Source organism: Nerophis ophidion, linkage group LG05 (genome assembly GCF_033978795.1).
Source record: "Nerophis ophidion isolate RoL-2023_Sa linkage group LG05, RoL_Noph_v1.0, whole genome shotgun sequence".
NCBI classification, from domain to species: Eukaryota; Metazoa; Chordata; class Actinopteri; order Syngnathiformes; family Syngnathidae; genus Nerophis; species Nerophis ophidion.
Genome location: NC_084615.1, coordinates 31,327,760 through 31,350,390, shown reverse-complemented (window position 1 = coordinate 31,350,390; position 22,631 = coordinate 31,327,760). Strand labels below are relative to the sequence as shown.

Sequence of the window (22,631 nt, the reverse complement as noted above, 5' to 3'; positions counted from 1 at the left end):
TCAAATTACTTTCAAATTCATGTAAATTACAGTAATTAATATGTAGCTTGTTATATAAAAGTATATGTCCATACTAACAAAATAACAGTTTTATATGTAATTTTAAGGTAAATCTTATTTTTTTAATATTTATGTGTATTTTTATATTCAAGTTGAAAAATATATGTAGCCTGTTATTTAAAGGTTTATGCTCATACTAACAATTTAACATTTTTCTCTGTAATATGACACACGTTGGTGACTGCAAGACATACTTGATCAACAGCCAACAGCCATACAAGTGGCCGTTCAAACAAATTTAACACTGTTACAAATATGCACCATACTGTGAACCCACATCAAACAAGAAAGACAAACACATTTCGGGAGAACATCTTCACCGTAACACAACATAAACACAAAAGAACAAATACCCAGAATCCCATTCAGCGCTACTCTTCCGGGCTACATTACAGTATCTGTTAAGTATTAGCCCACATTTCATGTTTTGTTAGACACAAGTAGCTCGACAGCGTCTGTACTGTAGTTATAATAACACACATGATGTACTGCGAACATCACGATCAATATTAAAGTGACTCACTCAATTAACATTTATCCAATTGCTCCAGGTGGCCTGTAACGTTTTTTTTTCAAGTTGATTTTGGGTAAGCACTCCATTTCTGCCCGCATATCTTAGCAAGCTTCAAATTTGCAGCGTCAAGTCACGCCGGCCTTGACTCTCTTGGCTTCTGTCTGCTCCATTTTACCCTCTCTTCGTGCTTGCTAAGTTTCTATATCCAGGAGTTCATTCTCCGTATATTCAGGTTCAAAAAGATAAGGACTAAATTATTAATTTGAACAAAAAAAGCAATACTCGTCGTACATTACGTAGTCTGCCATGATAAGAAAACGTTGTTGCCGGAAGTCGGAAGTACGTTACAATGGGCACGGAAATAAATGCGCTGAGGGAATAAGCGACCAAAATACTGTAAATATTGAAGTTGTTTTAGAGGGCTTTGAAGCGTACTAGCCAACGCTCCCGGATTTTCCTAGAGACTCCCGAAGTTCAGCGCCTCTCCCGAAAACCTCCCGGGACAAATTTTCTCCTGAAAATCTCTCGAAATTCAGGCGGAGCTGGAGCCCACGCCCCCTCCAACTCTAAGCGGACCTGAGTGACGTGTCGACAGTCTGTTTTCACATCCGCTTTCCCACAATATAAAGAGCGAGCCTGCCCAATGATGTTATAACTGTAGAATGATCGAGGGCGAGTTTTTGGTTCCTTATGTGGGTTTATTGTTAGGCAGTTTCATTAAAGTCCTCCCAGCCCGGTAATAACACACAACAACAGCAGTCACATTTTCATCTACCGTAAAGCAGTTCGTCTGCCGTAAGCGCCAATGTTGTGAACTTGTGACACTCTTAAACAGGACAATACTGCCATCTACTGTACATAGAATAGAATAGAATGTAGAATATAATGTACTTTATTTAATTCAGCACCACAGTTCGCTCACAATAAACAATGATAATAATAAATAATATAATATATTATATATATATAATATATAATATATGAGTGTGAATGTTGTCTGTCTATCTGTGTTGGCCCTGCGATGAGGTGGCGACTTGTCCAGGGTGTACCCCGCCTTCCGCCCGATTGTAGCTGAGATAGGTGCCAGCGCCCCCCGTGACCCCAAAAGGGAATAAGCGGTAGAAAATGGATGGATGGATGGATAAATATATTCTTCATATATTCTACATTTAAGTGCAGTCAAGGAACATATGCATTATACAGTCTGATGGCTGTTCGTATGAAGGACCTCCTGTGTCGTTCCGTGTTACATTTTGGGAGTCTGAGCCAATGAGTGTTATGTGTGTGTACATGTGTAAATAAATGAACACTGAAATTCAAGTATTTCTTTATATATATATATATATATATATATATATATATATATATATATATATATATATATATATTATAAAAGAAATATATTATAAAAGAAATTATATATATATGTATATATATATAGCTAAAATTCACTGAAAGTCAAGTATTATATATATATTTAATATATATATAAATTTAATATATATATATTAAATATTTGACTCTTAACCACGCCCCCAACCGCACCCCCCGCTCCCGAAATCGGAGGTCTCAAGGTTGGCAAGTATGCTTTGAAGGCTACAATGGTGACTCCCATTAGCTGCATCTTGCAGGCATTTTTTGTGCCTAAAAAATAAGAGACGTATGTGTTCCTGTCTCTTATAAGGATTGTGAATGATAGGCAAAACCCCTTTAACTGACGCAATCCTTTCTGCACATGTTTAGTAGACGACCTTTCCGTGTGCAATCAAGTTTGCACTTGTTTTAGTACACACACACCTTTAGTAGATCAGCCCCAAACTCTTTCTTTGGTAAAGCTATAAACTTTTAAACATTATGATTGATTGAAAGATCAAATTGCCAGTTTGTGAGGCCATCATGATGCCAGAATGCGGCCAAACAAATCAAATGTAACCTTTCCAACATTGAAAAAACAGAAAAGGGCAATACTTTTGAATTGAGAACAGAGAATCATCATGTTAGTGTTTGAACACGACTACCAATACATAATTTGGCTTGGCAGGAATAGTTTGAAAATAAATGCAAGAAGAGAAAAAGATATATGAGTCTGAAAGTGCGACCTGATAGATGGATGTACGGTTAAATAAAAGCCAGCAACCAAAGTATAGAAACAGTCAAGGAGGTCAGATTTATAGCAGTGCTATCATTGGAATAATAAAGAAAATGGACCGCGTGCCATTGGCAGGACAGTCACAGGTTTCATACTGTACATCTGTGTGCGTGTGTGTGTGCGTGCACGCTTGTGTTCTTCAGGCAACTTTTAAGCAGCCAACTTAGTTTGATGATGGAATGATTAATGCATGACTGCACCACATCCTGCCGCTGCAATTTTGGTATCGAGCCTGCCTAGGTGCAATTTATTTTGTGTGAGTGAATTTGAAGTACAGGATATTGGGGAAATTTATAACCCTCCCCAATTTAAATGTTCACTTCCCGGAAATGAAGGAAGCAGAGAAATTGTGAGGGAGGGAAATGAAAGAGTAAACCCTGGGGGGATAAAGCCATCGTTAAATGCCAGGAACATCCAGTGATAAAGCTGTGAAATTGATTCTCTGGCCGCAGTAAAGCTGCAGAGGACACTCAGCAGCTGACTGGGGGGCATTGAGGCGTCGTGGTTGGTCAGCGGAGTTTAAATACTAGAAGTCTTTTATTTAGGTCGGAGGCTGGTGACAAGTGAATATATTGAGTGCAAATGTTGTGTCCATTACCTTCCGACACAAAAAAGCAACATAGGAGAATCCCTCTCAAATTTTTCTAAACACCTGTTTCCATGCCAGCGTTCTACTGAGAATGTAATCGCTTATATAGCTGACGTCATGTGTTCCTTGTGTGTATTACATGCCAGAGGAACATACGTGTTGGAAACAGCTCCGCACACTGGGTTCAATGTTGGAACCTCCGAAGGCGGCCACCTCCCCGAGCTGTTTGGGGATCTGGATGGCCTCGTGGAGAAGGAGGCCGAGCTGTCGCTGGTCACACGTGTCCCCCGATGATGCCGCCTGACTAAACAGGTCTGCGGAGAGAATTATAAAGACGTGTAAGTAAATCAGAGACGAGTAGGCTATTGTCGTTTTTTATGAGTCCTTAATATATATTTGCGCCAGTGGTTCTAACCTTTTTGACCTTGAGGCCCAACTTATCCACTACAACGAGGGCCACACTGTAATTGAGTCAGTAATCTTACTGACCTTGATCTTACTCTTAAATGTAATTGTATTCAATATTTATATATAACCTGCTTACAGTTTAACAGAATAAACCTTGTCAAATGATCTAAAACCATGTGTTAATCACAAAGATTCCGTCAGGCTGATTACAAAAATAAATACTAATCAAACATACTGCAAAACAAGGGACTCAAATAACTGATGATGAATACATTTATATACAATTAAATCATAAATAAATAATTTCTAACTAATGTAATATTAAATATTATTAATACGTATTTTTCTTGAATAAATTGTCAATGAAATTTAAGTGCAAATAAAAAGCATCACCACTTTAGTCATAATTTTTGCACTTAAAAAACTTCAGTATGACTTTAGTTCCAGACTTCTTCTGTTTATTTGATATTGTCATTCCTGCCACAAGTGGTGGAAAAATGTATACCAACTGAGTACTGGTCCAGCCCACACAGACCAGAGCTGAGAAACATACCGTATTTCTCGGACTATAAGTCGCAGTTTTTTTCATAGTTTGAAAACTATGAAAAAATGTGACTTATACTCAGGAGCGAATAATATGTGAAATTATTAACACATTACTGTAAAATATCAAATTATACTATTTAGCTCATTCACGTACAGTTGTGATCAAAATTATTCTACCCCCACACAATTCTGGTGGTTTAGCAAGTTGGACATTTATTCCGTATTTTGTTTATAGTCATATCAAATAAAGATGTGTCAAATACACAAATGCAACTTAAATTGTAACACTGTATTTTATAAAATACCAAAAAAGGAAATTTTTCTTAATATCTCATTGACAAAATGATTCAACCCCCTAGTTACATGCATCTTTAGTACTTAGTAGAACACCCTTTGGCAGTAATTACATCCTTCAAACGTGATACATAACCGGACACAAGCTTCTTGCAACAATCTACAGGTATTTTAGCCCATTCCTCTTGGGCAAAGGCCTCCAGTTCATTCATATTCTTGGGCTTGCATGCTGCAACTGCCTTCTTCAAGTCCCACCACTGCTTTTCTATAGGATTTAGGTCTGGTGACTGTGAAGGCCACTCCAGAGTCTTCCAGCCCTTCTTCTGCAACCACTCTGATGTTGATTTGGAGGTATGCTTGGGATCGTTATCCTGTTGGAAGGTCCAACGTCTCCCAAGCCTCAGCTTCGTCACTGACTTCATGACATTTGCAGCTAATATATCCTGGTAGGAAATAGAATTCATAATGCCTTGAACGCGCTGGAGATTCCCAGTACATGAGGCAGAGAAACACCCCCAGAGCATGATTGACCCCCCACCGTGATTAACAGTAGGAAGGTGTTCTTCTCTTTGTAAGCTTCATTTTTTTCTCCTCCAGACATAACGTTGATTCATAGGCCCAAAGAGTTCCAGTTTTGTCTCGTCACTCCATAGAACAGTTTCCCAAAACCTTTTTTTGGCATACTGGAGTCTATTTTTCTTGAGCCTGGTAGTCAGAAGTGGGGTGCGCCTGGGAGTTCTGGCATGGAGGCCTTCATCTCGTAGTGCGCGCCTTATTGTCTGGGACGAAACCTGCGTTCCCCCCTCTGCAATGTCCTGTTGTAGTTCCTCAGCTGTTACCCGGGGGTTTTTCACCACTGTACGCGGACAGCATCTTAGTTCTACCACGCCCAGGTAGTATTTCCACTGTGCCTTTAGCTTTAAACTTGCGAATTATGCTCCCAACTGTGTCTCTTGGAATGTGTAATGTCTTTGCTATTTTCTTGTATCCATATCCTTTCTTATATCCATATCCTTTCCTATGAAGAGAAATTACCTCCTCTCTTGACTTCTTTGACCACTCCCTGGACTTCACCATGTTGCAAATACACCATTAACCATCTACAAGAAGCTGAGCGTCACAGTCTTTTTCAATCAGTTTAATTGTTGCTCGTTATGGTTCTAATCACATCTACAGGTGTTTTGAACACCTGATTGAAAAGACCTCATTCAAATTCTGTTCTTAAGAGTTATGATCTTCAAGGGGTTGAATAATTTTGTCAATGAGATATTAAGAGAAATGACACTGTTTGGAATGTTACAAAATATAATGTTGTAATTCAAGTCGCATTTTTCTATTTGACGCATCTTTATTTGATATGACTATAAACAAAATACGGAATGAATGTCCAACTTGATAAAACACCAAAATTGTGTGGGGGTTGAATAATTTTGATCACAACTGTAAGAGAATAGACGTATAAGATTTCATGGGATTTAGCGATTAGGAGTGACAGATTGTTTGGTAAACGTAGAGCATGTTCTATATGTTATAGTTATTTGAATGACTCTTACCATAATATGTTACGTCAACATACCAGGCATGTTCTCAGTTGGTTATTTATGCGTCATATAACATACACTTATTCAGCCTGTTGTTCACTATTCTTTATTTATTTTACATTGCCTTTCAAATGTCTATTCTTGGTGTTAGGTTTTATCGAATAAATTTCTCCCAAAAATGCGACTTATACTCCAGTGCGACTAACATATGTTTTTTCCCTTCATTATTAAGCATTTTCGGCAGGTGCGACTTACACTCCGGAGCGACTTATACTAAGAAAAATACAGTATATTGTTTGGTGGCCCAACAATGAGACCGAACCCTATGAGAAAAAAAAAAATGTATTATGTTATTATAATAATTTCTGAATAAATTAGTAACAAACTCTAATATTATGCTAATAACTGGATTATTCAACAGCAATTTGAGTGTCATGGTGTCCATGTGAGTATGATATTTAATGTGCAAACATCCGGAGTGATCATTTTATATGAAAAACAAACAAACATGGCCAACACAAATCATTCAACATTTAAATTTTTTTTTAAGTTGTTGCAATATATGTAGCTCAAACATTGTGCTAATCTCACATGTTTGCCTGTCTTCCTATTGCTAGGCAGAACAACTGAAGGCCTTTAATCAGTGGTTGGATTAGATATAGAAAAGTGCCCGGCATTCTCTAGGAGGCGCCACAAGGATGATGGGGAAAAAAACTGTTTTATATTTCTCCGTGCTTAGCGCTTTTTGCTCACAAGTGGATATACCTAACTATTGAGGGATGATGAGAGGTTATAATTGTGATTCTTCATTTCTGCCAAAAGTGATGCTGGTAAAAATTTGAATTGGCTTTACACAATCGCAAAATCTTAGCCGCAAAAGGTGGCGTTGGTGGAGGGATTGTGTGTACCCCCTCCGGGAAAAAATGTGCCACGAAGTAAGGATGCAAGACAGTACCAAGTGCTTTGAAAAAGCAGATATTTTTATTTTTCTGGAAAAAAATTTAATTTTCAGAGAGTATGGTTTCAGAATTGCACAGTGCACAGTTCCATTAGATTTAGCTAGCTCGTATTTGTCACTGAATGACGTACTTTTGCTTTTAGTGCTTAGCTCATATATCCTTTTAGAAATAATTCTATTTAGTGTTAATTTTGTTGACATTTTTGTCAACAAAAACAATGTTTTGTCAACATTAACGTCAACGACCTATTTTTTCATGACTAAAATAGGACGATACCTAATCACAAAAAAATCCATATGGTGAAAACAATGACAAAATTGTCAGTTTAGTAAACAAATAAAAACAAGACGAAAATGTTGACAGAAAGAAAATCCAATCATATTTAATTTCATCTTTACGCAGTTGGGACAAGTTAGGAATCAATCAAATAACAGTAGCATGGGAGACAGTGGGCGGTATATCACAGAGGGAATTTTTGTAAGACAAAGCATTTAGATTTTATTACTGGGCAAACAAGACTGTTACGGTAATAATGATGACAGTGGCAAAACTCCTGACGGTTAGTATTACCCTTTTAAATTAAAATGATCAAAAAACCAAGACTGATAACTGCACTTTAAAAACTCACAAACTGACTGGTGCAGGCTCGCTAGCATTGATGCTAACATTAAAACCAAAGACATTGTCTTTCCTTAATGTGGCAAATGCCCTAACAACATCTAAGGCTAATAAATAACCGTCAAAAAAGATGGAAACAACCGTGGTTAATGTCTGTGGGTGTGTTGCTGTAGCTATTTGTGAACCTATGACTGTGCGGCGGCAAGAGAAGATGGATTCAATCAGGCGTGCGTGATACTCTTTCTGGGCTAATAGAATGTGCCAAGGGAATGCATAAGCTCAGGGATGGAATATTGTATGCCAGAATGTGGAAAAAAAAGCAGGAGGAGAATGAACAAGAAGGCAGAAAAGGTGCAAATATAAATGCAAAGACAGTGGTGGACATTTACAAGGACACCGATACAGTATAAGAGGCGTAAAATGATTGTTTTCTCCCAGTGCTGTAAACCTAATTCACACTCCCTAATCCTTGAAAAAAAAAAGAATTAAATACAGTGTGGGAGGTCTCTCATCCAATTACACGAGCCTTGACATGCTTGTCTCCCACTTACAGACCTAACTATTAATGTAAGGCTAAAGAGGATGACGTGTCGCTATCTCCGCCTATACGTAACCACGTGCACACACTTACATTTGTATTTCTCCTCAAGGTGTCCCTTGCAGAGAGACAGCAATCCAATCTTCATGGACATGACCCGGATCTTCCCACTGCGACCACTGCGACAACACAACCATTAAAAGTAGATGAAAATAGTAACTGCGTCATACATTATTGGGCACACATACACACTCTACTAATGACAGTTAATACAAAAGTTGTATATAAGATTGTTACATTTAAATTCATCACTTTATCAGTACTGCCTTGCTAGACTAGAAGTATTGTTTTGATCACAAGGGCTGACACATGCCAGACATCATCCATTAGGTTTTACTTTTTGGCCATTAAGGTCCACTTGCCAGGTGGTGCTGTGTTCCAGCAGATGTAGTAATAGGACTATAAAAATGGGACCCATTACCTCCCTGCTTGGCACTCAGCATTAAGGGTTGGAATTGGGGGTTGAATCACCATAAATGATTCCCGGGCGCGGCACCGCTGCTGCTCACTGCTGCCCTCACCTCCCAGGGGGCGATCAAGGGTGATGGGTCAAATGCAGAGAATAATTTCGCCTCATCTTGTATGTGTGTGACAATCATTGGTACTTTAACTTTAATATAAAGACCAATACGGTTCATTATCCAACCAAAACAAGAGTCCGACGGAAATGTTTAAGATATGTTTGGCCATGGTAAAGGTCCTTTAATTTTTTTCTGCACTTTTATTAAAAAAAATAAATAAATAAATAAATAATTTTCTTTCTTCATCTTCTTTGAAATACCACATAGGCCAGAATAAATAATTCTCCCCAGATAAATATGTGAAAAAGACAGGTTGTCTCATAATCGGGGTTTAGCAAAATGACCGTATTTTTCGGACTACGGTATAAAGCGCACTTAAAATCCTTTTTTTTCTCAAAACTTGACAGTGCGCCTTATAACCCAGTGTGCTTAATGTACGGAATAATTTCGGTTTTGCTTACCGACCTCGAAGCAATTTTATTTGGTACATGATGTAATGATAAGTGTGACCAGTAGATGGCAGTCAAAAATAAGAGATACGTGCAGACGGGGCGGCATGGCGTAGTGGGTAGAGCGGCCGGCCAGAAACCTGAGGGTTGCAGGTTCGCTTCCCACCTATTGACATCCAAAAATCGCTGCCGTTGTGTCCTCGGGCAGGACACTTCACCCTTTGCCCCCGGTGCCATTCACACCGATGAATGAATGATAGGTGGTGGTCGGAGGGGCCATAGGCGCAAACTGGCAGCCACGCTTCCATCAGTCTACCCCAGGGCAGCTGTGGCTACTGATGTAGCTTACCACCACCAGGTGTGAATATATGTTGAGTCCCACTTCTCTGTGAGCGCTTTGAGTGTCTAGAAAAGCGCGATATAAATCTAAGTTATTATTAGACTGCAATATGCTGTAAACAACACCAACATATTAAATGTTCCATTGAAAATATAGAACGTTACACATGGCGCTCAAAAATCTATCAAAATGTTTTAGTACGACTTTGGTAAGCTATGAAGCTGCACCGCTTGATGTGTTTCAACATACGATTATTACTATGGTATGTGTATAAGGTAAGACATATCTGGCGTTTTGTTTTGCAATATTATGCAGAAGCACCTTTTCTTACTTTCTGGTACCTGCTGATCTGTATTTGGGATCTGGATAAATCCTGAAAAATTGTGTCCGCCTTTGTAGTCAGACACCGTAGTCGATAAGCTTCTTCTTTTTCTCTATCTTCTTGTTATGGGACATTCATCCTCTGCTGTTGCCATTTTGTAATATAAAGTAGTGTAAGGTTCTTACTTATATCTGTCAGTAAACTTGCCATGAAAGCGCTAAATCATACCGGTGGCGTGAGTTTAAATTATTCACGTAAGGAACTATAGTTAATAGAGAGTTTGGGTTGGTCGGTTTTTCACGGGACACATTTCCGGCATTGTTGTTGTTTCCGGATGAGGCGATGCTGCTCCGTTATTGATTTAAGTAGTCTTAATGTCATTAAAACAGTTAGCTCCATCTTTTGACACTTTTTTGACTCCTGTCCTTGCACGCTACACCGCTACAACAAAGATGACAGGGAGAAGACGCTGCCGAAGGTGAAACACATAAATAAGACCGCCCACAAAACAGCGCATCCTGAAGCAACTGTCAGAAAGCAGCTTGAAGATGATCTGTAAAACATAATCTATGCAACATTTTGACCAAAAAAGCAGCATTATACAGTGGGGCAAAAAAGTATTTAGTCAGCCACCGATTGTGCAAGTTCTCCCACTTAAAAGGATGACAGAAGTCTGTAATTTTCATCATAGGTATACTTCAACTGTGAGAGACAGAATGTGAAAAAAAATCCAGGAAATCACATTGTAGGAATTTTAAAGAATTTATTTGTAAATTATGGTGGAAAATAAGTATTTGGTCAACCACTGAACGCTCTCACTGGATGCAACTCAGTATTCTTCTTCCTCCAAACACGACGAGTTGAGTTTATACCAAAAAGTTCTATTTTGGTTTCATCTGACCACATGACATTCTCTCAATCCTGTGCTGTATTATCCATGTATCCATTTTGGTATAAATTTAACTCGTGTTTGGAGGAAGAAGAATACTGAGTTGCATCCCAAGAACACCATACCTACCGTGAAGCATGGGGGTGGAAACATCATGCTTTGGGGCTATTTTTCTGCTAAGGAGACAGGACGACTGATCCGTGTTAAGGAAAGAATGAATGGGGCCATGTATCGTGAGATTTTGAGCCAAAACCTCCTTCCATCAGTGAGAGCTTTGAATGGTTGACCAAATACTTATTTTCCACCATAATTTACAAATAAATTCTTCAAAATTCCTACAATGTTAATTCCTGGATTTTTTTGTTATATTCTGTTTCTCACAGTTGAAGTGTACCTATGATGAAAATTACAGACCTCTGTCATCATTTTAAGTGGTAGAACTTGCACAATCGGTGGCTGACTAAATACTTTTTGCCCCACTGTATGTTATATAGACCAAAAGGAAGTGTTTTCCATTTAGAAAAAAAAATAATAGCGTGACTTCTTTAATGCGCCCTATAATATGGTGCGCCTTATATACAGTATGGAAAAAAATATAAAAAATAGACCATTCATCAGCAGTGCGCCTAATAATCTGGTGCGCCCTATGGTCCGGAAATATCAATTGTGTTCTTGTTAGAAGGATCACCCAAAATTTTGGTGAAAATGTTGAATCTAAATGTGGTAAATCAGGAAGGATTATTACTGTGGGGGAGGTCCATTGTCGACGGAAGTGTCGTAAATAACTGCGGATGTAAACATACGTGTCGTAGACGTTAAGCAGCCAGTTGAGACACATGTCGACGCAGAGCGGCACGTTGACCAGGTCTTTGTGCTCCTGCTCTAGGCCGTCATAGATGGAGGTCAAACAGTTGATGACGTCAGGGACGGACAGAAGCTGGTTGTTGTTGGTCAGTTTGTGCTGCGCAAACGTGTTCTGGGCCACGCTTAGCTCCAACAGGTCCACTGCAAAAGAAAAAAAGGACAGGAAGTGACACCAAAGTGATGATGTAGGTTGGATGAGTCAGTCACTACCTAGCAGCAGTTGTGTTGAATGATGTTCTAGGAAATGGCACACAATGTTGATAGGGACACTGCATGAGTGCAAAGAGAGCGCGAACAGACGGATCGCTGTGATCAAATATTGATATGGTGGAAATAAGTCAGTCAAGTTTCCATTAATCTAATTTGCTGGTGACTGTCATTTTTTTAGTGCACATTTTCATACAGCATTGAGCGGGAAAAGTAGTTCAAAAGGGCAGAGTTAGGTACTTTTTTTTTTTAACTTCTCATAAAAGTATATATGCTCATTTCTAGGCTTTATGATTCACCTTAATGCTCATCAACCATGATATGGTCTGACTTGCTCGATGCTGCGAAATGGAATGCAGCACTATTGGAATAATCCAGAGATAAATTTGTTCGTAAAAGAAGGAAATTGAGTTCTGCATTCATTTAAAAGATTTAAGAGCAAAGTGATTTTGTGCACACAAAGTTAACAACATAGTGGAATACAAAAATTGAATATACGCTCCTTAAAATACTACTTTAGATGATCTTACATGCCATTATCTACACAGTAATCCAATAGAAATGACACTTGGATAAGTTTTAGTGTAGAATGTGTACAACTTAAATAGCACATTGTGTAGTAAGACAATAATGTGTGTGTTGACAAATTTCCAGTGGATACTACAAAAATACTGCACTATAATCACTGACTACTCTAAATTACAGTGGATTTGTGCACTTTGTTTATATGAATTTGTATACAGTACAGGCCAAAAGTTTGGACACACCTCCTCATTCAATGTATTTTCTTTATTTTCATGACTATTTACATTGTAGATTGTCACTGAAGGCATCAAAACTATGAATGAACACATGTACTTAACCCCAAAAAAGTGAAATAACTGAAAACACGTTTTGCTCTGATTACTGCTTTGCACACTCTTGGCATTCTCTCGATGAGCTTCAAGAGGTAGTCACCTAGAATTGTTTTTCACAGGTGTGCCTAATAAAACATCGCTTACTGTATAATGCCTGCTCTCACTGGGATGTCGACTGATGGGTTGTTCATATATTTCCATTAGACACAATGATATCATGGCTCCCAATAGCTCCATTGAGCTGCATTTTATTTAAATTTATTTTTGAGTTAGAATGCATTAAAACAGACGTTTGTGTTCTTGTCTCTCATAAGGATTGGGATTTATAGGCAACATTTTCCTCAAAAATAGCAGTTCCCCTTTAAGTTGTTTATTTAGGAAGCAGTGCGGTTATTGTCATTATGATTGTTTGTGGTAATTTGTCATTTAATTGAGGCATCCTGTCTCAATTCAAAAACAGTGAGAGTTGAAGCAAATATTCTTTCAATCTTTGGTGAGCTAACGATAATGGTTTTTATGGGTTTCCGTTATTTAAGTTTATTTATTTGCCATCCAAACCCTGGTCTTGAAACGTAACCCCCAAAAAGGAGCGGTGATCTACCGTATATCCAAGATGTATTTGATGGCTTGCTGAAATGTAACTTGTGTACTCAATTTGAAGACAACACATTTGAATTAATCGTTATTGCACATGCAACATTTGTCAGCACTGCCTTGTGCTACCTCCCGCTCACCATGCTGCACTAATTACTGTGGTATGCAGGAGGCACATCGCTTTCTTTGCTGTCTCGCAGTTTTTTGTCCACACAAACACACACAATGTGACATGACGCCGAGAGGCTACGCTGAGGCACATTAGCCGGATGCCACGCAAGCTCGTTTTGTGCATTTCAAGCACCCCTGGCACAGGCTTAACCCAATTAGGTGTTTCATAGTATGCCTTTCATGCGTGTTTGTGTGGAAATGTGCCACTCACACATAAATTAGTGGACATTCACATTGAGACGCACACAATGAAAACCAACCAGTGGTTGTGAATATGACATCGCTGCTTCGAACTTGGATTTCATCCAATCTGGAAGCACTCAAGCTAATGCATCCAAGCCACAAATAGACATTGGAAAACAATACAATAGCGCTCCCTCAAAGGCTTGAATTACTACAACTCATTAGGTTAAAACTGCACCTGTACTTTTGTGTTTTATTGTTATTTTGGTGGAGACAGCTGAACTGCCTCAAAGGGCCATTGTTATAATAACCACTCGGGTAAATTATAGTTTATACGGTATATCACATTTGTCACTGTGCTCCAATGCAGCTGCAGCCAGTTACACATTAGGAATAAAGCAGCCTTAAATTTGCCAAAAAGGTGTTAAACATAAGTTTACTGAAGAATTGTGTGCAACATTACTACCTGTGATAATCCACCAAAAATACACATTTGACTTACAGCAGAGCGCTTTCTGCAGGCGGCGGATCTTCATGGCAGTGCGGTACGCTGAGAATCTCACGTTGTTTAAGTCCGCTGTGTATGAGAAGAGGGACAAAATAGAAAAAAAATAGTTAACAAAAAGCTGCTAAACTCCTTTTTTAGACTTGAAGCAAGACCTCTTTTTGTCATTTATAGTGCAATAAAAACTAAAAAAAATAACAATTATTAAGTATCATTTAATTCAACAGAACACAGCAGCAGTGTAGGCCTGAAGCTAAAGAATTTGGTACCGGTACCAAAATTATTTCAAGCTTTTCGGTACTTTTCTAAATAAAGGATACCACAAAAAATTGCATTATTGGCTTTATTTTAACAAAAAAATCTTAGGGTACATTAAACATATGTTTCTTATTGCAAGTTTGTCCTTAAATAAAATAGTGAACATACAAGACAACTTGTCTTTTATTAGTAAGTAAACAAACAAAGGCTCCTAACTTAGTCTGCTGACATATGCAGTAACATATTGTGTCATTTACCATTATATTATTTTGTCAAAATCATTAAGAACAAGAGGTAGAAAATTAATTATTAATGTACTTGTTCATTTACTGTTAATATCTGCGTACTTTCTCTCTTAACATGTTCTATCTACACTTCTGTTAAAATGTAATACTCACTTATTCTTCTGTTGTTTAATACTTTGGATGACACCACAAATTTGGGTATCAATCCAACACCAAGTAGTTACAGGATCATACATTCGTCATATTTAAAGTCCTCATGTGTCCAAGGACATATTTCCTGAGTTTATAAACATAATATAAATTAAAAAAAAAACGAAAAAAGATTTTGTGATGCTAAAAATTATTGATGTAATCATAGTAGCATCGACTAGATACACTACTGTACTTGGTATCATTACAGTGGATGTTAGGTGTAGATCGACCAATGTGGTTTGTTTACATTGTGACGCCGGTGAGCTAAGGTGTGTAGTGAAGCATGTTTAGCTATTCCTCATCCTGCAGGGATGATACTTGTAAGAAACTTACTTTGTTTGTCGCCATGGAGGCAAAGATTAGTGATTTAGAAGTAGCTAAAACACTGCTGACCCCGGATGGGGCTAGCTAACTAGCCATGTTTTAAAGTCCCTCTTCTTGAGGGTGTTTTAGTGTTATAATTTCACCTTTATTGTTAGTTTTTAAGCCATAATGCGTCCATTCTCCCTTTTTTGTCTACACACTGTGTCTGCTTCTAAGTACTCCGTGATTCTGCACAGCCTGTCATTACGCGGAGTCGAACCCGCGTTTCCTCGGTGGCGGGCACCTCTGTCAACGCGCTAAGACTTGCCTCCGCTCACAGAATGCTCAGACACATCCCCGCTCGTGCTGAGCGCAGCACGCCCACGCAGCATTGAGCCTGCACTCAATCAACAATCAACACACCTGAACTTGATGAAAGGGAGCGGCATAAAGACCAGCAGACCCGAGGAACCTTTGCCAGAACGTCGCTATCTTCCCAGTAAGCATTAGTTCTGGCATTCCCTCCCCTGTGCTTTGCTCTTTGCTCTCTCCGTGTCCCCCTTGTTCATGTCCCTTGTGTCTTCCGCAGTGACTCCCCTGTCTTCCGTGATTGTACCTTGCCTCTCGACATCCATCCGGATTCCTAACTACCTTCCTCGATCCACGACCTCCCTGCTCGGGCCCAGACCACGCTGCCTCGCTCCTGCCCCCGACCTCTTGCCTGCTCACGAACTGCTACTTCGCCTTGCCCCTCTGGATTCGACGAAGGATACAACCAACACTCACAGACAACAAACCCTGGTAACATTTACACTATTATTATTACACATAGTCAACACTCATTCACTTAGAGTAGCATACACACGCCATGTAATCATCAAAGGTTTAAATAAACATTCTGAACCGCAGTTGTGCCCTGGTTGTCGCCTCCTTCCCTCATCTGTACATAACACTGCCGAACATGCTCCTCTGCTCGTACACCAGCAATGGCATGACGTGACGTGGTGGGGTGGCGGACCGGTACTTTTCTGAAGCGGTATAATATCGAATATGATTCATTAGTATCGTGGTACCATACTAATACTGGTATACGGTACAACCCTAGTAGGTATATGATCACAAAAGTTTCTAAAAGCAAGTAAGTGCCCTTTGAATGACAAAACATTTACATTTTTTCTACTTTTAGAGGGTAAGTGTGTTAGCTAATGGTAAAGCTAATGCTAACACAACATGACTGAATATATATACACTGATAAAACTCCTAATAAGAGTGTAAGATCAAGCTGAAGTCATAGCTAAAATTTTGTAAATATAATTCCAAAATCACCATACATTGTTATTCTACGTGAACAAACAAACCATATTAGGACATTTTGATCATTTTTGTTCCACAGATAACCTACCTAGCGACTGGTAGAGCTCCGTCATCTTGGGATGGTCCCAGCATGTTGTTTGTGTCTGGTGGCTACAAAGAAAAAAAGATGAGGAATCAGGATGTCAAACACTGTCAAAGTAATAAAAAGTATGTTGAAAACGGTTTGCATTGTTCGTAGCGTCACTTCCTGTCAATGAGAAAGGACGCAAAAAAAAAAGGTTCCGCTTCTGCGACCGAAGTTTTTGTTAAGTCTGAAGATTTTGACCACTGATTTGTGATCACAGCCACAGGAAAGTCACCTGGCATCTTCGACCTGATTTTGGTCATTTGAGAGTAGGGCTGGGCGATATATCGATAGGGTTTGTATCTGTGCGATATAGAAAATGACTATATGGTGATATTTGAGAATACGTTCTCACGCAGTTGCTTTTAGCTGCGGGCATTACACTACAGGCTTTTCCCACTCTTTCTTGTGTCTCCTTCTCACAGAGTTTAAGCGCACCTTCTTACACAAGTCACATGCTGTCACGTCATACGTCACATACGTATACGCCCTCGCGGAGCAGAGAGGTAGCAGCATGGGCGACGTTAGCTGTGATGCTAGCAAAGCTGTGCGAGTGGTAATACGTGAGAAAGAAGGTGGGAATTTGGTAACAACTGAAGGAAGAATTAAATCCCAATAAAAACAGCAGGGGGTCCATCGTCTGGCGGTGGTTCGGCTTCAAGCGAGAATATGTCGAATAGACAACTTTAATTTGTCAAGTCTGAGGCACAAGCGTTGCTACCGAAAGTAGCATTACTGTTAATATGGAGCATCATTTGAAAAATCACCTGCTAATAACTGTTTAATAAATACAGTCTTGGTCAATTGACATAGTTGTGATTTCCTTCTCTGCATGAAAGTATTAAATGAGCATATTTTAATGCAGTTTGAACAAGAATGTTTTAATGTAGACGCATAGAATCATCAGACTGCAGTGATTATATGTATCAAATGTTAATTCAAGGGTAAGGCAAAATATTGAGATATATATTGTGTATCGTGATATGGCCTAAAAATATGGAGATATTAAACAAAGGCCATATCGCCCAGCCCTAGTTGAGAGGCACTGATACGCTGAACTAAGGCGAGTTGGAAGAGCCGTTAGCCACAAGCCAATGGCGCCTTACCGTAATTCAAAACGGTTGCCTAGCAACCAAAAGCTATGGCGAGTTTATAGCCGTTTTAAAGAGTGATATAAGTTGACAGGCTGACACCTCAAAGTGATCTCTGAACGGCGCAAGGTACAAAATTGTTGAAACAAAGAAGTTAAAAGTGCCGCGAGTCGCTAAAGAAGCAACTGCCGTTTAAGACACAAGAGGCACTGACATCAGCAGCTTGCCGGGACGCCAAAAGATAAAGGAAAAACTGAAATCCCAAAACATTCTGTGACAGCTGACACAGGACACAAGGGGGGACAAGATTTGAGGTTGGACACAGGACATGATAGGAATCAAGAAGGGATACTACAAAAACTATCCAATGAATTTAAAGAATAAATTATATAAGAAATGAAAGATGATCTAAGAAAACCAACAACAGAAAACAAACAAGATATGGAAAGTTTGCAGAAAATATAGAAAGCCTGCAAACTTAGAATAACAACATAAAAAAGGAAGTCAATGATACGCGTCAACAAATGAAGACAATGAAGCTAAAAAATATCTAAACGTTTCTTGCTTCAAAGGGAATTAATTAGTTTTACTACAGATCAGTAAGTGGCGGTAACGCACATTTAATAGTGAACTTCGACTTCCACTAGGCCTCGATCCTACAAAGCTCTGTAAAGATCAGATTTTGAGTTTTTTGCATGAGGATTTTTTTGAGACTTTGTATGTTTTATATCCATCCATCCATCCATTTCCTACCGCTTATTCCCTTTGAGGTCGCGGGGGGCGATGGCGCCTATCTCAGCTACAATCAAACGGAAGGCGGTGTACACACTGGACAAGTCGCCACCTCATCCCAGGACTGTATGTTTTATATGTTCATGTAAAATAAGTATTTACATACTTTGCGTTTCCATATGAGTTAGGAAATTGTGTTACATGTAAATATAAACGGAATACAACGATTTACAAATCATTGTATTCTCTTGGCCCGAGATCATCTAAGATGGACTGATGCAAAGTGGAAAAGTATTCTGTGGTCTGACGTGTCCACATTTCAAATTGGTTTTGGAAATATTCGACAATGTGTCATCTGTACCAAAGGGGAAGCGAACCATCCAGACAGTTATCGACGCAAAGTTCAAAAGCCAGCATCTGTGATGGTATGGGGGTGCATTAGTGCCCAAGGCATGGGTAACTTACACATCTGTGAAGGCACCATTAATGCTGAAAGGTACATTCAGGTTTTGGAACAACATATGGTGCCATCTAAGCGCCGTCTTTTTCATGGACGCCCCTGCTTATTTCAGCAAGACAATGCCAAGCCACATTAAGCATGTGTTACAACAGCGTGGGTTCGTAAAAAAAAGAGTGCGGGTACTTTTCTGGCCTGCCTGCAGTTCAGACCTGTCTCCCATCTATAATGTGTGGCGCATTATGAAGCATAAAATACGACAGCGGAGACCCCGGACTGTTGAACGACTGAAGCTCTACAAAAAACAGGAATGGGAAAGAATTCCACTTTCAAAGCTTCAACAATTAGTTTCCTCAGTTCCCAAACGTTTATTGAGTTTTGTTAAAAGAAAAGGTGATGTAACACAGTGGTGAACATGCCCTTTCCCAACTACTTTGGCATGTGCTGCAGTCATGAAATTCTAAGTTAATTATTATTCGCGAAAAAAAATTAAGTTTATGAGTTCGAACATCAAATATCTTGTCTTTGTAGTTTATTCAATTGAATATGGATTGAAAAGGATTTGCAAATCATTGTATTCCATTTATATTTACATCCAACACAATTTCCCAACTCATATGGAAACAGGGTTTGTATAAACATCACATCCTAACCAACAAAAGGGAAGGTGTCGGTCCGCAAATAAGCTAACGATCACACTGCAGCGCTCCACTTCCTGCTTGTTTATCACCCTAATACGAATAAAATAGGGCGTAATAAATAAAGCAGACCGCAGTGTTCAAGCTGCTTCTATTGCTACTCATAACGGCGGGGGCGCGGACACACAACAGAATGGCAGAATTTCCATCAACGCAGAGATTGGCGTGCATGTGCGTAAATCTGCAGCTCATGAATGTCAAAATGAGAACATTTCTTTCCGCCCCCTCCCCTTGGACATTCTCGCACTGTCAAGGCCAAGAAAGGTCTTTTTTGTGCACCTAAAAAAAAAGTAGATTTTCCCGCAAAAAAAGACGGTGCAGTTGAAATCAGGCAGCAGGGACAGGGAGTACGAGAACAGGCGTCAGGTTTTTTGGGACACTTCATCCCCAGCAGAATTGAAATGACACCTGAAAGCCAAAGTGGACCCTCTTGCAGTATTAGTCTTCCATAGTGCGGCCATGTGGGGACAGAGACACTTAGACTCCTGACATTTTCTCACCAGAGCCATCATTAAATGTCATCTCCAAGTAGGCATCAACACATGAAATGAGGTCATGGAGAGGCCATGCATACGGCAGCAGGTAGATAAAACCACCATGTATGTAATATACTAAAGGAAATAAATGTGTTTTTTTAATAATTCCAAACAAAAAAGGTAAATAATAGCTGTTGACATTTTCTGTAAAGCGCATGCATTTACAACAAAAGGGTAAAGTAAATGTTCACTGATATGTTTTCTCTGCATCACTCTGAATCACAATTCCATTTGGTGAGCACATTATTAAACATTAGCCTGAGGAAGTAGTTCTCAAACTGTAGGTTCAGTACGCAAAATGGTTGGCGATAACTTAAATACAATATTGTTTTTTTCCATTTATCATCAAACAATATTGTATCGTATTAGGAAAATGGCTCATGCATTCATGTTTGCTGTTCTTTGTCGACGTCATGGCAATACATGTGCTTTACCAACCACAATAGGAAAACACAATTTGTAGTTCAAAAGAAAAAACAACTCAAAAGTTGTACAAAACGTCAAAGAAATAACTATGTATGTAATTCAGCTTTTTCTCTGATAATCGAACTGTTATTAAACCAGTAGCTGTTTATCCATATTTTTGTCTCAACATACTACAAAATAAACCAATACGCAATAATTTACTTCAAAAATTATTTGGCTTTATGCAAAGAGATTAAGAGTAGTAATCTACATCAGTGGTTCTCAACCTTTTTTCAGTGATGTATCCCCTGTGAACTTTTTTTTATTCAAGTACCCCCTAATCAGAGCAAAGCATTTTTGGTTGAAAAAAAGAGATACAGAAGTAAAATACAGCTCTATTTCTTGAACTATTTGGAAAAAAGGATATAAAAATAACAAAAAACTTGTTGAAAAATAAACAAGTGATTCAATTATAAATAAAGATTTCTACACAAAGAAGTAATCATCAACTTAAAGTGCCCTCTTTGGGGATTGTAATAGAGATCCATCTGGATTCATCAACTTAATTCTAAACATTTCTTCACAAAAAAAGAAATCGTTAACATCGATATTTATGGAACAAGTCCACAAAAAATCTAGCTGTCAACACTGAATATTGCATTGTTGTATTTTTTTTTTCACAGTTTATAAACTTGCATTCATATTTTGTTGAAGTATTGTTCAATTAATATTTGTATAAATGATTTTTGAATTGTTGCTGTTTTTAGAATATTTAAAAAAAAAATCTCATGTACCCCTTGACATAACCTTCAAGTACCCCCATTTGAGAACCACTGATCTACATCATGCTCTTTAACTGAAGAAATTATCTATACAAACTTTTTTTCTAACATTAATTATTGCTGTTGCCATTGTACAGCATTTAAATAACTGTAAAAATATTTTTTAAGTAACATTTTTAATAAGTAATATTTCATCCATCCATCCATTACCTACCGCTTATTCCCTTTTGGGGGCAGCGGGGGGCGTTGGAGCCTATCTCAGCTACAATCGGGCGGAAGGTTGCGTACACCCTGGATAGCTTTTTATACCAACACATATCAGGCAATATTCTTAACAGGATTTTTTATAATAATAATAATAGTGTGACAATTTTGTCTTTTTGTTTAAAATAATTGCAAACATGTTTTTATATAATTATGTGCAGAGAACTGATTTTTTATAAATAAAAATATCTTTGCTAGTGCCATTGTTTCATAACTGTAAAGCTGTTTTTTTAAATAATAATGAGGCGTTCTTAACTACTTTTTATATTAACTAGGGCTGTCGAACGATTAAAATATTTAATTGTGATTAACCGCATTTTAAGAGTTAACTCAAAATGAAAGTATAATTATACATCATCAATAAGTGTACCCTCAACAGATAATTTTCGGGGTTGCCTGTAATCTGTGATATTTCTACTTGGATAAATGCTTCTGATATTGTGTACATTACATGTTGTACAAGTTAATGGTCTTCATATTGCTGCCTGACAATGCTTCAACCTTCTCTATTAATTATTAAAATATAATATTGAGCCTGCTGATCATTTTGTAATTGAGGACTCGACCGGAACATATTATAAATGCATGCTGTTTATGTGTCAAACATGGAAAACATTATTTTTTAATTTTTTTTACATATTATGTTTACAAGTGACTAACTTCTTTTTACACCTATATTGCAATTAAGAATGTTATAAATTGAAATAAGTGAGGCGTATCTGTGACTTAACATTTGTCATTTAAGTTAAATCTTTACATTATTGTATTTAATTGCTGCTATTTCTTAAAATTAGTAGTGGATTAGGGCTGCACGATTTTGAGAAAAAAGGTAATTGTGATTTTTCCCTCCAGAAATGCGTTTGCAATTAGATGAGCAATTTTTATATTTTATACATAGAAATACATACCACTGCGAAAAAAATAAATAAAGGAAGATGTGTTACTTTTAGACTGTCAATCAACATATTCTTGTCTCAACATACCACACAATAAACCAATATGCAATAATTTATTTCAAAAATGATTTGGCTTTATGCAGACAGATTAAGAG

At 38.2% G+C, this 22,631-nt stretch overlaps 1 protein-coding gene across 9 annotated transcripts in view; it reads right to left on the bottom strand.

The window, feature by feature from the left end:
• The window catches only part of utrn (utrophin), a 420,528-nt gene that overhangs the window by 58,557 nt on the left and 339,340 nt on the right, over positions 1 to 22,631 (bottom strand). For all 9 annotated transcript variants that reach the window (XM_061900556.1, XM_061900559.1, XM_061900555.1 and 6 more), the window contains 5 exons: positions 16,580 to 16,641; positions 14,176 to 14,250; positions 11,601 to 11,802; positions 8,310 to 8,395; positions 3,469 to 3,626 (listed from right to left, as the gene is read on the bottom strand). In XM_061900556.1, the coding sequence (XP_061756540.1) occupies positions 3,469 to 3,626; positions 8,310 to 8,395; positions 11,601 to 11,802; positions 14,176 to 14,250; positions 16,580 to 16,641 (583 nt within the window). The remainder of the gene's footprint in view (positions 1 to 3,468; positions 3,627 to 8,309; positions 8,396 to 11,600; positions 11,803 to 14,175; positions 14,251 to 16,579; positions 16,642 to 22,631) is intronic.